Consider the following 16,317-nt stretch of genomic DNA (forward strand, 5'->3'; position numbering starts at 1 on the left):
GGTGTCAGATGGATGCTGAGTGTAAAAGGAGGAGAGAGGGACTGCTCGAGCTGACAGTCCCTCCTGCTATTTATTGGCTAAGCAGACAAAGAAGGAATTCATGTTAAAAAAAAAAAGCCAGACTCAATGAAACTTGTATGGGAGGAGGAGGAGGAGGAGGAGGAGGAGGAGGAGGAGGAGGAGGAGGAGAGCAGCGACTACTTCAGTTATGGCTGTCTGGAGAACGCGAGGGCCACAAGAGATGTTTACAGTGATGATCATGTTTATCCAGGTGTTATGTAAAAAGAGTACAAACTGTTACATGTAGAATAACTAACATATGCCAATTGCATCTTCTAGAACAATTTTAGCAAACAGACGCATTTCTGTTGCCAGAGGGTTTATGCAAGCGTGCAGCAGACATCATAGTTTTCGATAATTCTCCTGTGAATGCCGAGTGCATCTCAATTAAAAAGAAATGTGGCACGTCTAGGAATTTATTCATGTAAATGAGCCCCCTGAAGACCTCGTGTTCTTGCTTGTTTTAAAAGGCAGTTGGAGCTTGCAGGGTAGCCTATCATTTCCCTCCCAAATATACTGTAAATCCCTGACACAATCAGACAGCACAACCACAAAGAAACGTGAGGAGAATCACGGACCAGGCGCGGTGTGGAGCGTGCCCAGTAGTTGCACTAATTAAGAAAGAAGACGGAATGACTGCATAAGACCAGGGGGGTTGTTGTGGGTCAGATAGTGTGGGGTGGAGTAGGGTATGTCTGAAGTGGCTTAACCTCAGGCCCATCGGGGGAAAAAGGTCCCATTGTGAGTGTCGCAGGACAAGCAGTCAACACATCCTGAATAGATTTAGCTTAATTAATGCAGTGACAAGGAGTGTACGGTCCCAATGTGTCACCTACGGTTGGGCAATCCTTTCTATTTCCAAATCGTCCAAATGTGCCTACTCGAGACGGCCAGGGGGCAGCGGCGTGGCTCAGCGTCTGAGGGAGCTTTGAAATAACAAAACCTTTAAGCTTTCTGCAAGCAATTCAGTTAAAGTTACATGAATTAACATTGATAAAAAAAATGTAAACATTCATTCATTCATTCATTCATCTTCAACCGCTTGTCCCTGTCGGGGGGGGGGGGGGGCTGGAGACGATCCCAGCTGACATCGGGCGTGAGGCGGGGTCCACCCTTGACAGCCTATCACAGGGCACACAGAGACGCACAGAGACAGACAACCATTCACATTTAAAATATTTAAACAAGTAAATAGTGCTCATATGTCGCTCTGCTACAATACCGTTATCAGTAAAACATCTTACATTCAAGATGTCAATTAAAAGTACAATTAAAGTATTAACAGCAAAATGTAGCTAAAATATTTAATAAAATGATCACATGTAATCTTTAAAGTAACCCAAGGTGTCAGACAAATGTAGCAGGAGTAACAAGTACAACATTTCCTTCTGTAGTGGAGTAAAAGTATAACAAAGCATAGCATTCGAACACTCAAGTAAAAGCACCTCAAAATTGCATTTAAGTACTTGAATCAGCAGTCTTTCTCATTAAGTCTTTCCTCCCTTACGCTTTTGAGTTTTTGTGTTCCCCGGAGACTGCAGCGTATACACCAGCTCACTTTGTCTGATGTGTAAATGCAGAGTATGCTGCCCACTGGTGTGCATGATATCCACTTCAATACAGCTTTATTTATCCTTTGTGAGCGGCAGTTGTGTGTGGCTGCTCTTAACAAAAGGCAAAACACATGATAAACCAGGAAATGACAACAATAAAACAATAAACTAAAACACAACTAAAGAAAAGACGCATTTAAATGATGAACAAAAACATAAACAGAATGTGGAGCTCCAGTGATAAACAAATGAATAAATAAAAAGATTTAAAACATCTGTAAAGTAGCATTTTCTTTGCAGGCTCTCGACTTGTGATTCTTCCTCAGTCTTCCTCAGACCGTCAACACTATTATGGGTTTTAATTTTCTCCAGAGCCCCTTAAAGTGCACGCTATTAAAGCACTGGAGCTCCTGCTGGCAGTGTTGGCGTATGACTTGACACATCACGCTAAAGACGGCTTGTACTTACAGTAATGTACAACTTGTGCAGAATCTGGGAAATAACCGTTTAAACACAGTGTTTGATGTGCAAGTAAACACAATAAAAAGAGATTTTCAGTGAACGGCTGCCTCTGTTTTCAGTATTTTTTTGTTGTTCTCATCTGTCTTTTATACAAGTCTATTTAGAAGAAGGAATGAGCTGGCGTGCGGTTTCTTGCTGCTGGTGTTTATTCACATCCTGTGGGGTTCCTGAAAACCTCAGAACGAAGGTTATGGAAGAAGATAATCATCGCCTATTGAAAATAGCAGACCAGTAACCAACCAGCAACCAGTGGGCTTTCGTCAGCGCCACATAAGAATGTGCAGTCTTGTGTTAAAGAATTAAAATACACTATGAGCAAGATGTCGCACGTCACCATGGGTGCAATGTAACTAGTACATTTACTCAACTACTGTACTTTCCATTAACTGACACTTTAGTCTTCTTCTACCCAACTACATTTCAGAGGGGAATATTGTACTTTTGTACATCACTACTTATTTTACTTTCCAGATTTGTTCATTCATTTTCATTCATTTGTTCATTTATTTCAGGCAGCATTTATTACAATAGCATTTGCACAGAAACCGGCAACATTTGAATGCAATTTGTGCCTGAAAAAGGAGTGGGAAGAAGAAACAACCGTATGTATCCCTCACCCCTTTTTCTCATCAAGTGTCTTAAACAGGGTGTGTATTTTCACTTCCTGAATTTATGCTAGTAAATGTAAATAAACACACACACACAAAAACAAAACAACACCTTACATAATGTTTAGGTAGCTGATCCACTTGATTGATAGATTCAAATTAATAATCTCACTCATCACCAGGAAGTTCACAACCTACCCAGCGGTATATAAAGTAAAAAGTGGAAATAAATCCTATGAAAATAAGCCTTGTATTTCTCCAACGCAGCAGTGCCGTGTTCCCCGTTGTTTGAACAGATGAGTTCTTAAAAAACAACGTTATTGTCATTTTACCGCTTTCTTATCGATGAAAAAAATGTCTAACTGACGAAAGAAGTGATCATAATTGTTCTCATTCGGCTGTTGAGGTCTGTTTTGTTTCAATGGAGCGTTTCGACCTGGAAATCTTATTTTGAAAGGGTGTTACATCAGACTAAACAGCCGGATAGCCTTATATACAGAATAACTAAATATACACAGAATAACTTACCAACAAAAGTAATTAAAATTCAAATTTGTCTCTCATTTGGATTAATAAATTAAATAAACCAAAATATTTGCCCAAATGAAATTAAAAGCACGTCACCAAAAATGAACGGCCTACCCAAGACATACGGTTTTGATAATGACATGATCTAAATCTTACAAAGGCACTAAAATGTAAACAAAACTGAAACTGAAAAATGACAACCATTAATTTGACTTTCAAAGTTTATTCACAATTTGTACACACTCTTTTCACCACCACATAAAAAGTTCCTCGTCAGTGGCTCCATCTGTGTCCAACTTTGGAGCATCACAGTTGAAAAGCCATTCACCACTGCATCGGTCGTGACTGCATCATCCAGGGTTCGGATACACAATATCTAGTTCAAGCACTTAGAAAAAAATCATACTTTTTTAAGCCCAACATAGTTCACATCTAGATGCTAGCAGACAAGAATGATGGTCCTGTCAAAGTGAGCACACAGATGCTTCAAAAATATCCATCTTAACAAGAATCAAGCAAAAACACTGTCTGCTAACCTTATGCTAACAGAAGCCATTTTGAATTTACACCACAGTAAGACTTTATTCAGAACATTGGGGGAAACTCTGTATATGCTATAGTACTTACGTCATATTGCTAACTACTACATATACTGTAGTATATAGTACTGTGTATGATCTAGTATTTGAGCTACTGTATGTGAGAAAGTTAGAGCTAGCTTCCGAGCTGTAGCTAACTAGCTAGTTAGGTTTTTGTGTGACCAAAACATTCATCTGAAATTATTAAACATATTCCTTTTGATTCATGAAATTAATTAGTTAAGAATGATCATAAAAAGGGAATAAGGTACAGGAGATTAAATATTTTCTGTAGTTTTAAATGGTAGTCAGTTGGTTTGAAGAACTTTGATGCTAATGGTCGCATTTCAAAAGATGGCAGCAACGTTTTTTCAAAATCGTGTAAGTTCTTTCCTAAAAGCACCAAAATATAGTGAAAATGTGGGAAAGTATGTATTTTAATTTTGTTTTTACCTGATTAAATGTAAAATCAAACATTTCTAGTACTGCAAAGTTACATTTGGTACTGCAAAGTAGTAATTGTAGGCTAGCATATTCTGCCATTAGCGTGTTCAATTAGCTAGACGTGTAAAATTCAAACTTTCAGTGTTAAGATGGACATTATATTTTTTTACAGTGTGCATCAACATCACCAACCGTGTGAACCATAAATCCTTCTCTACTGGTTTTCCATATTAGAATTGTCCCATGAATGGATTGTCTAAGTCTAATCTGTAAACGTGGCGGCGCGGTGGGTGGGATAACTGGATTGGCTTGCCTAAATGCATTAATGATAAGAGTTCAGCATATTTCTCAGCCATCATACAAAATAAAAAATAGCTCTCGAATACATTCACGCGCTCCATATAGTTTCTTTAATGTATCCATAGCTAATGGGTTGTATTTTTTTTAGAAAGCAGAATAAAATAAGCACCTAATTGAAAGACCACTAAAGACCTGAGACCTACAGTAAAAAAACAAAAAACAATTTGGCTTGAGAAAGTATTTCTCCACTTTAAAATGTATCATCACTACGAAAGCAAGAAAGATCTCAGTAAAAATGTCATGTTAGTAAACTCTAAGTTCTCAGTAAAGTCTGTCACCTTTGTCAGTGGGGAATATTAAGAAGGTCTGTTCTGATTTCATGTGAATTAAAGGGAAAATCCACCTCAAACACTTACACTGCTTAAAAGTAGATTTGGTGATTCCATTTTTGACAGATTTTTTTTGTTTTGTGATGTCAAAAACCATTCAAATTCATTTGTGTTAGGAAAATAACTCTTTGGTTAAACGTCTTACTACTCAACTATAAATTGCTTAATTTTAAACACTAGTTTTAAACATTGTCAGGATTTAGTACCGACAGTTTGTTCAGTGTTGAACAAAACAAAAAAGCAATCCCTCAAAAGAAGCAGACATCAGTCCAGAATGCAGCAACAACCCATGTAAAACTTTAATGCTAGGTTTATCTGAATGTCTATAATTATTGTTATAATAGTTTCAGGATTGTTTAAGGGCATTCTGGGAAATTTAGGCAATTAAGACTTGATGCAAAAGTAAGCTGCGTTTCAACCCAAAGTTCCCATTATTATCTGGGTTTCCACTGCAGTCTAAATACCCGTGAAGGCAAATTAGTCCACTGACGTACGAAAAAGTAACATGAGGGCTGCTGGGGATGGCAAACACAATCTGCAGTTCAGTGTGCCTGCACTTAATGGTCCTGAATGGATACTGGAGTACGTCCTTGCTTAATGAATGAAGCAGTAGACGAGTTGAAGTAGCAGTGCTGTGTGTATTTGACCAATCAGCAATAGTCATTCCTGCAAACCCCAACCGCAAAGTCCCTGTACTTTTAGAAAGTACTATCCTCTGATCAGGTACCTTTAAATTTTCCCTGGAGCTTAAGACCCTGGTCCCTGTGTTCAAAACACAGCTCCTTACCATGTTCTCAGCCCCTGGGGGAAGTTTTTGTGGTTGAGAAGGGGATAGATGAGACTGGTTATGGGAAAACGGATATGCTGGGGAAAAAAAGCTTAAGTAAAGAGTCAATTTGAAGCAATATGGATGGTGTTGTGTTATTTTGCGGTACACCACAAAACGACACGACCATTTGCTTTTACAGTGTAAGAAAATCTGTGGGTGGATTTTCCATTTTGAGGAGAAGCATATGTCAAAATCCAGTGTGAAACTTCGGAAAGGCAACCAGTCACTTTCAATTTGCCCCAAAAAACAGCAAATATGTCTGGATGTTTTGTAATATTGTAAACAGTTGTTTTTTTTAAACGTCATGCTAAATTTCTTCATATTAATCACAAAAATCCACCTGGGACCAACCTGTTTCTGTATTTTTTCCACTTCCACTTCAAATCATTCCTTTCTCAGTCATTAACAAACACACACACGCACACACACACACACACACACAGACACACGCTGCAGTTAAAAAGGATGTGTCATTCTCAACAAAAGAGTGCTTTTTAACACATGGAGTTTCATGTTAATTGGCACCTTTCCTTGCAGTTGTAATGACGGACTGCTCCACTGTTGATATTAGCTTGTGTTGAAAGTGATACATCCATTGTAACTGCAGGAGAAACATTTTCCTCTAGCAGCTTACCATGAACTTCGGGCAACCTTTCAGCCACCGTCTATTTAAGTACAAACAAGTACGTTAATATAACAGGCATCACAGTTATCGTCACGTCCTCTTGCTGAATGTATTTTTCAGCGTGGTTTTTGTGTCCCAACAAATGTAAACGCAGACACAGCAGTCCTTTTGAAAAAGAAATGCAGAACAAGCCTGGCTCAGATTGATGCTGAGGGAGAAGAGAGTTTGATGTCCTGCAGGCAGAGCTTCTTGGATGTGGGGAGCAGGGAACCGTACCGGTCGAGGAAGTTGAGTTGATCGTTGAAGACCCAAAGGGCTTTGAGTGTTTTTCTGTTTCAAAGACACCAGCTTTTATTGAGCTTCTTCTGGTCCGAGGGCTTGTGAAGCGAACAGCTAAAAAGTAGACACAACAAAGGAAAGGTTTCGATTAAACTTTAGATTAGATGAGACAGAAACTGAAGAAAAACCCGTTTTTAGTAGGGGGGTACAACATCTACTGCTTTTCCTTACTCTCTTTGTGCCAATTCTTATTTAAAACTGTGAGGAAACTATGCAGACTCATCAAATGAACTTCCACTAATCAACTCTCACGACGAGTCTCGAAGTTAAACCAATACAAAAGTGTGATGGAGTAATCTCACTTGTTTACAATTCAGCGCTTGACAATATTGATCAGCCTTTTTCCTGAAACTAAAAAGTCTCCATTCAGGTGAAATTGCTACAAACTAATTTGGCAGACTTTTCCCTCTTCAGAATTGTTTTTTGGAGACTTGGATACAAGAGTAAATTACTTGTTATAAGGAAAACTCAACAACAATGGATCTGAGCCTTTGTATTTCTCACCACTGATCTGTGAAACTCATTCTGCTGTTGGAGTGACTGCGACAGATTCAACTACGTGGCTTCAATCTAAAAATGCAAAGATGTGAAACTTACTTACTGTGGAGTACTTTAGTTCCAGTTTTGGAGGGAACTGCGAAGGCAAATATTGGAGAAAAATGATTTAGAGGTATGAAATATTAGTGAATTATTCAGCACCTACTGTATTGTTTCTTTTCTCTTGAATGGCCCAGGGGATTCATGCAGCTCTGGTTTGTGAAATATCAGACATAAGAGTCTTTCATGAAGCTGCATGGAGTGTTTCCAAGGACTGCATGGTGCTTTTTTGCTAATGGCAAACTATTGTTGTAATGGTCTGATACGACCTGCTATGCTCTTGGGATAAAGCATCTCCCTGTATGTATTAAAACCCTCAACATTATCTTATGTGACATTCAGTATAAACTACAAATGACTGTAACTAACTGATTTCTAAATGAGGCGGTTTTGAGAGGCGAAGATGTTATTTTCAATGAGCGTCAAACAAAGCAAAAAAAAGGCACATAAGCACGTTCAGCTTCTCTCCTCTAAAGCACACTGACTAAGCAGTCACAAGTAGTCAGACATAAATGCAGTGGAGACATTTATGGTTCGTTAGTGATTCCAAAATTAGCAAGTCTCACCATGAGGGTGTTCCTGCAAAGTCACTATGAGCAGAAAAGCACTAAAACAGGCTGTAAAGAAGTGTTAAAGAGTCCAGTTACATGAGATTTACAAAGAAATAAAAACAGAGAGATACAGCGGTGACGGCAGACAAGACGAGATGACAGCTGTGTAAAAAGAAAGATTAAAGATCGGATGGAAGCAATTAAATTAAACAGCATTAGAGAAGTAGAGGTCCGACGCAGAGGTTTTCAGTACCTTTCAGGAGCCAGAACAAGAGCCGGCTCTCTGTCACCAGTCGATATGCCTCGGAGGAGCCGAGGCCCGCGGGAACCTGTTCATAGTGTCATAGGTAGGGATGCTACCGGCACAGGAACACATACACAGGGCAAAACATTAAACACCGCGGACAAAAACTCCACACCGCTGCTTGCTTTGCTTTTTTTTTTACTCAGCAAAGAGAAGCAGGACGAGCGGTTCACAAGGCAGAGAGCAGAACAGCTTCATCGACATCAAGATGTAATGGTCACTTAAAGGGGCAACGAGTAAAGTTATTAACTGAAAACACAAGATAACGTTCATATTAAGGCTCATCTATGCTCCCATTTAGTACATTAGTAGAGACGTACGTTATCACCGTTCTAATCGTCATTGCCCTCATGCTTTCATGCGTCCTTTACGTTGGAATGAGCGCTGGGCAAAACATTTAGAGGCCGTCGCTTGAATTTAGAAGTTACTCTAATAAATTAAAAAAAAACGTTTAAGACAACAACAAACATAACGATCCTGCGTCTATTGAGAAAGAGGCAATTTGGCAGGCGGCGTTGTAGACGGCATTGGTCTGACAATGGACACTAAAGACATCCCAGAGTGTGGAGGGCGAATAACAGACATTGATTTTACAGATGAGACAAACTGATGACTAATGTAACTTTCAATATTTCAGGATGTCCGTCAGGAATTGCTCGCTTCTGCTATTCACTGCACTTTTTGTGCACAATGCCCGTCGCTGCTCCCACGATTTCTGGTGGTACTGCAATGTTTGGTCCGTATCGGTACACACCCACAACCTTGCAGGTTAAGTGCAGAAATACGGACGAAATGTCCACGCGGAATGGACAGAAGGCTCCGTCCGTATCCTTATGCGTATCTAACGTAGAGCATAAATGAGCCTTTGTTCTGATTTAATGGGGTTGTTGATCGATACTGGTAATTCAAGGATTATATCACCAGTTTCTGAGATTTCTGGCTCTCAATTTGTTATTTATACACCCCTGCTGTGCTCATGTGACTTAATTGCTTGTGTCACGTAACAGGTTAACATGGTTTAAAGAGAAACTGGACGGGAAAGTGTCAGTGTTTCAGTAGCTAAGGCTCGTTGATAAAGGTCAATAGTGGTCATATATTACTCTGTGCCCCTTTAAAACCATACTGTTGTAGTAGACAATGATTTATAAGTTTCATTCCAACATCTTGTTCTCTCTTCTTCTTTGGGTTTTACTTTCCAGCAGTCAATCAAACACTTGATAGCTGATTTTGGAAACTCATGTAAAAGACAAGTTAAGTACAATAAGTTTAAAAGATAATCGTGGAAACAAAGATGTCTGGTCTAGCTGTTTTGCTCTCTTCCTAATAGCTTTTCCAGTAGGTAACAGCTATGGTTACCGTGAACACATCCTCATCCAAATGCAACTTAAAAATACTCCACATGCAGTTAGACTTTGCAGTTTGTTAGGTTGGGAAGAAAATCAAAGGAGCATCATTCGCATCGTCACACCAAAGCTTGACATGCTTGCCTCTCTCTGAACAAAATGATCAGGTGTACATTCATCGGACTTTGGCTGACTCTAAATGAGAGGAAACAGGAAGAGTTTTGACACCCCAGTGTGTACACAGAGCATGCAGTAGGTTAGGGATTTGGTAGATTTCCTAAAAACCACACAACAGAATATTTGGCAATAAGACAAAGAGAAGTAATGAGACAGACTGAGCAAAAGCATTACAACAGGAAATCACTCACTTCTGTGTTAAATAAAGGACTTGGCTCAGGACATTGTTAGCTTAGCTTAGTATAAAGACCGGTGGTAGCAGGGAGGAGATAGCCCGGCTCTCTCCAAAGATAAACAATATAGATTACCAGCACCTCTATAACTCATTTAATAAGATGTTGTATATTGTTTGTTTATAACTTAATATACAAGTTAAATTTGTTTTTAAATAAACAGCAATGTTAACAAGACTCTCCAGCCATGTTGGCAGCTCTGTGAAGCTGTACTTCATCATACTTAACATCAGCATGCTAACAGGCTTTCGCAGGTGTAATATTTACCATGTTCACCATCTTAGTTTGGTGTGTAAGCACGCTAACATTCACTTATTAGCAATAAACCCAAAATGAAGCTAAGATAAGATACACTTTATTATACTTGGGGATATTTGTCTTGGACTCAGTCAATGTGGTCACATAAAGCTGCTGGGAATAGTTTTGGAGGTATTTGGCATGGATGTAAAAAGAAAATTTGGATACAGCATTGGCGCAAATTACACTCTGCACTATGCCACCTATAAAAAAGGTGCACTAGAGATGTCTGACTACTTCTGTTTTCGGTTAGGGATTCAATTATTTAATTGTGCGGCTCTTTTTTTTCTTTCACTTTCATGATTTTATTGGACCAAATTTATCCAATTCCGATATTAATATTTATACCAGTTCGCGGGAGTTTTGACACCTGAGTAAATGTATCCATGGATTTACAGACGTCTCTTTTCGCCATTTAAGTCAATGGGTAAAATTATTGGGCCAGAAAGCATCACGTGACGGACCCTGTAGTTTCAACTCCACAGTATGACGACTATGTCCAATTTACTTTAAAGCCCAGCGCACTTCCTGGGGACCTGGTAGTTGGTCATGAGCTTAATTACTGTCCTGATAGTGGCATTAGATAAAAAGTCATTATTTCTAAATCACATTGAGAGGAACATGAATTTGTGGACCAAATTTTGGGGCAGACATCCCACTAAAAAAACAAAAGATGTGAACCTCAAGGTGGCGCTAGAGTAAAAGTCAGAGAACCACCATAGTCAGTAGGATTCCCATTTTCAAGTTTGGCCTTTTAACAAGGAGGTTTATGGGGATTTACTCACTTTAGAGCCAGCAGCAGCCCTAAAGGTCGCTGCTTGTTTTCAGGGTAAAATTTTGTGCTAACAGGACAACAGTCATTGTGTCTAGCTGTTGTTTACAAGATGCAGTACATTCTGTTAACATATGAGCTTTGGAGGTGTTGGTATTTTAGAGCCAGGCTAGCTGTTTCCCCTTTCTCCCAGGCTTAATGCTAAGCTATGCTAATCACCGCCTGCCTCTAACTCCATACTTATACCACACAAACATGAGAGTAGGACTAATCTTCTCATCCAATTCTCTGAAAGATTTTTTCTCTTGAAATTCTTTAAATATAATTATAAAATAAAACCTACCATTGTCGTCTTTCACATTATAGCTCAATTTGCCAACCTGTGTCTGTGTGTGTGTGTGTGTTTGTGTGTCTGTGTCTTAGTGTGTGTGTGTGTGTGTGTGTGTGTGTGTGTGTGTCTGTGTGTGTGTCTGTGCAATGAATCAACTCCCTCTAAGGCATGCACAGTTGTCCGTCCACGTCATTATGCTTGTGAAAGCAAAAGCCCGCGTCCCCAGGCATGCCTTCACCTCCCATAACATGCAGTAACATTATTATAATGTTTACCTTGTCATCATAGGATTTGGGATACCCTGTGAGCTGTCACTATGATAACCATTATTACCAATTTCCATACTGAAAACAAAATATCGTATACAAAAGAAGGGATGAAAAATGTAAAGTGAGAGACATGCTGATCAAAGTTTTAGAGTAAAAACGCTTTCTTTTTGAAGGATGTTAAGAGCTAAATATAGTTTGAGTATAAACCATCGTGTTTTATTTACACTGTAACTTACAAAAACAGGTGGACTTGTAAGGTAATGATTGCAAGAGCCCTTCATGAAAGGTAAGGGGCACTTTTCAAAGGTAGCACACGACAAGAAGCCACAGCATCCACCCATAAGAGCAATTCCAAGCTTAAAAACGTAAACCAGCACCAAGAATTTAGTAAACAAGTCTATGTACAAGATTCAGAGAAAAGCACAAAGTGAGAGGAGTTGAAGAGGAGCGGGAGGTGGATTAAATGTCTTACGTTTTCATGGGAATTGTCTCAATGCTATGAGGATACACAAAAAAACAACATAAAAGTGTTACTGAAGTGTTCAGCGATAGAAATGTACCATAAAGTTGTAACCAGCACAGATCACGTGACGAGAGACGCCTACGATCGAGACATATCATCGTATTTGCGTAAAGCCGTGATTAAATGAGTGGAGGAAAATAAATTGACGAAGGCGTCAATGTTTCTTTGTAAAGTGCCAAGTGCTTGACAGAGAGGAATGAAACAAATCAAATCAAAGATATGGAAGATGGAAATAGTAGAAATGGTTATCACAAAGTAAAATGCCAAGTCCCAGAAACAGAGGAACTACAAGGAAGAGAAAGGGAGGAGAAAACACATCAACAAACAAGCTAAAATAACTTATGAAATGGTTCTTGGTTTTGTTTCCAATCTAAAACTTAATATAAAAATAAAAGAATTAGCAAACTACAAACAGAAAAGGGAAATTCCTCCTAATGGTTTGCAGATATTGCTACTTATTACTTCAGAAAACAGGTAAAAATGAGGACACTAAAGAGAAAGAAGTATGTCGTGCCATGGATAAAATATTATAATATGCATACTATCCTGTATAATTAAACATATATCTCATTCTACAATGTATAATCTATACATGAATGTATATATACAGTTGCAAAGAAGTAGAAGAATAACAAGTAGGCAACTCACTCATCATAAACGTCCTCTGTGTCCATCCTGCGGTAATACTTGGCTAGTTTCACGGCGAGGATGATGCTCGGCAGCAGGAAGAGAGTGCTGCAGCCCAGGCCCATCCAGAATGTGTTCTGTGGAGAAAACAAGCTATTAGAGCGGAAATAACAGTCCATTAATGGATTACTCGATCGACTTAATATTAATACACAAGTATTTTGATAATCCATTAATCGCTGAAGTCATTTCCCAGCAATTTTACCAAGTATTCTCTAGTTACAAGTTCTTCATTCATTGTCGGGGTTCCCTGGTTTTGTGATTGTAAATTACATATTTTGGGGGCTTTAGACTGAAAAAACAAGCAATTTGAAAGATGCCACTTTTTGGTACTATTGTCTGACATTTAAAGATCAATCATTAATTGATGAATTGAGAAAATAATGTGCAGATTTATGGATAATTAATTAAATTGTTGCATTCCTACAAACCTTTCCTATGCCCATATAATCTGCCTCATCAATGTGTCAAATGTAAACTAAACTAAACTAAATATCCCATTGGAAAATAAACTGTTTCTATGTTTTAACCACCACTGTTGCATGAATTTATAAGAGACATACGGTATGAGCCAAAGGAACTGCAGTAAATCTGTTGTGATAAATGCAACCCCAGTGAGTTACGGCTCATCACCCAAGCCATATGAAACATATTCCCACTTGCGTTTCTATGGGATTTGTTTTTCCTGTAATCCTTGATATCATTACCATGGAGTCGACCAGGAAACTGCAAGCAAGGATCTCCACTGTGTCCACCATGTTGCTGAAGGGCTTGCACGGTGCAACCTCCATCGCCAACTGCAGGGAGCAAGACATAACGGTACACAACAGATTTAGGAACATATACAGAACATCAACAGTAACACCGTGTTAATAACATGAAGGCTGTTGTGTTACAATACTGCACATTTCACAATAGATCATTGTGCTTTAATTGCTCTCGGAAAACAACAAAAACATTATGATTGAAATAGAAATGTGCTATTGACGGCTCTGAGATCAACAAAACAGCTCCGGGCTTCAAAACATTTTTTTTTTTTTATGTTTTGAATTCCTTAAGTTAACTATAGCAGAAACCCATGAGCCACAAAGCAAATTCCTCAAATTTATAGAGGTTGTAATTGTTATATTTGTCTTCTCTATGTTCACTCTAAAAACCTTTTGTGACATGCAAAGGTCTTTTTGCCACTGCATAACTCTCTGTGTACCATCAGTGTTTGGTTTTGACCTAAATGAATATTGGACTGAACATATAAGTCAACACTTCAAGGTGCTCTACTCCAAATTCTGGAAAAAACACTGGGCTGAGATCGCCTCTACATGGCTCTCACAGGCCGTTCCCCAACTTGTCAAATACCTATGTTTTGTTACGGCCTTCGCGATCTGATACTGACGCACAAGGCACGAACATACACACGTGGCTGTATCGACTATCACAACAGAGAAGCTCAGTGTAAGACACAGAGGGAGTGACTTGATTCTCTGCTTGAGGCGCCATCACTCCATTATATCTTTTTACATAGAAAGCAATTTTTTTTGCTGCTATAGTAATGCTCTAAATGTCAAGTACAGAATATTTAAGAACTGCGCAGAAGTGAGAACCACATAACATTCAAGATTCAACAAGCTGGCAAACCAACACTTACAGATGTTTTGACCCATTCTATGTACTGATGGAAGTAGCCGATAATGGTCGCTGTGTATTTTCCGGTTTCCTGTGGAAGATTAAGGCAAAGTGCTTTACATTAAACATTAAAATGCAATTATAAATGGAATTTAAGAGAATAAGAAATAGGACGCATATAAAATACAAGATTGAAAGTTGCAGTGTAAGAAATGTGTAGGCTAACTATTTGATTACATTATAGGCAACGTCACACAGAAACGTTTTCTATTTAAAAGGACAGAGTTGCAGTTTTCTGGGAGTTTGTTGCAGATATGTGGTGCATGAAAACTAAACGCTGCTCCTTTATGTTTAGTTCTGACTCTGGGGACAGAAAGCAGATTTATCCCTGGCGACCTGAGAGGTTGATTTATGATGTAGCAGATGATCGTAATTGTATTTCGGCCGTAAAACATTCATGCTTGCGGTGCGGCAGTAGCTCAGTCCAGAGATGACTCGGCTAGGAACCGTAGGGTCGCCAGTTTGAGTCCCTGTGTGGACCATGAATGGAGTGTGGACTGGTGGCTGGAGAGGTGCCAGTTCATCTCCTGGGCACTGCCGAGGTGCTGTTGAGCAAGGCACCGAACCCCCAACTGCTCAGGGCGCCGATCCATTTGGCAGCTCTAACATCTCTCCATTAATTGCATGTATATAGCTTGTGTTTGTGCATGCGTGTGTATTTCAGGCCTGTGTGTGTGTTACCTGACTAATAATAACAGAGTGAAAAACCAATTATCTGACAGACAGGAAGCCAAGTGGAGGGATGTGATACCCTTTTTTTGCATTAGACATGATGTGAGTTACAGATCAGAGAACATAAACAAAGTGAGGGATCCTCAAGTTACCCGATTGATTAAATGTGTTGCATTCTGGGAGATGAGGTACTGGGCAGCTTCAATGGCATCAAGAACTGCTAAAACTTTGTTCTGCAGAGAGGAAGTGAGATTTTTTTTAATCAATGTTAGCTTAAATATAAGTTTACAGTAGATTTCCGATTGAGACTGAGAGGCTGTTTTACTTACTGGCAGGTCTGAGGCGGTCCTCTCCAGGAACCTCATACTCTGGTTCAATGCGCTCTTTAAAAGGGAAATCAAGAGCATTTATTAACAACAGCAATATCAAAAGTGAGGCAACACAGTTATTTTACACCATACATAACACAAAGGGAGACCAGAGAACAACACTTGATGGACAATATTCTGCTCTCAGTACAGGCATGCTGAAGAATTTTGTTACAAAATGAAATATCCACAATGTAAAGAAAGAAATGACTCACTTATTCACACAATACAATTGCTTACATACACTGTATGTAACAATTGGACACAGTTTTTCCTTGGTTTTGCCACCAACGATGGAAAAAGACTAAATTCAAGTATCATTGATGGATATTTTGTAACATTTCGGTACAAAAACCTTCATGTTTAACACCATAGAGCTTGTGATCTTTATGTAAATGTAAGTACAAGAACATACGCACACACACAATCGTACGATGCCACCCAAAATGAGACACATTTTCTCTGATCACGGACTGTCAGCTGTGAGAGAGAGATACAATATCTCTCTAAATGTTTCTCAATAATGAATGGGGACACTGAACACACATTCGGCTTACCCTTGCTCTAACATATTTCTTGCAGTTGAAAGTGGAAAAAGGAAACATAAAAAAAGCTGGTGTAAAAGCTGTGTTGACATCACTGCCTGCCCAAGAAGGGTGTTGCCTTTGACAGAGAACATAAGACTGAATATTTAACTCGTTTTTCAAAGACATCGCATGTTTGATGGTAAAAAAA

The 16,317-nt window shown here is 39.0% G+C and overlaps 1 protein-coding gene across 1 annotated transcript in view; it reads right to left on the minus strand.

Annotated features, from left to right (window-relative positions):
• Positions 1 to 6,734: 6,734 nt before the first annotated feature.
• The window catches only part of prom1a (prominin 1a), a gene marked incomplete at its 5' end in the record, with an annotated part of 81,483 nt that continues 71,900 nt past the window's right edge, over positions 6,735 to 16,317 (minus strand). The window contains 10 exons of the mRNA XM_083914707.1: positions 6,735 to 6,829; positions 8,177 to 8,279; positions 11,656 to 11,724; positions 12,122 to 12,145; positions 12,821 to 12,936; positions 13,567 to 13,656; positions 14,505 to 14,573; positions 15,367 to 15,447; positions 15,544 to 15,597; positions 16,140 to 16,157. Coding sequence (XP_083770833.1) covers positions 8,210 to 8,279; positions 11,656 to 11,724; positions 12,122 to 12,145; positions 12,821 to 12,936; positions 13,567 to 13,656; positions 14,505 to 14,573; positions 15,367 to 15,447; positions 15,544 to 15,597; positions 16,140 to 16,157 — 591 coding nt within the window. The 3' untranslated portion in view covers positions 6,735 to 6,829; positions 8,177 to 8,209. The remainder of the gene's footprint in view (positions 6,830 to 8,176; positions 8,280 to 11,655; positions 11,725 to 12,121; positions 12,146 to 12,820; positions 12,937 to 13,566; positions 13,657 to 14,504; positions 14,574 to 15,366; positions 15,448 to 15,543; positions 15,598 to 16,139; positions 16,158 to 16,317) is intronic.

The sequence above is a fragment of the Echiichthys vipera genome (assembly GCF_963691815.1).
Source record: "Echiichthys vipera genome assembly, chromosome: 6".
NCBI classification, from domain to species: Eukaryota; Metazoa; Chordata; class Actinopteri; order Perciformes; family Trachinidae; genus Echiichthys; species Echiichthys vipera.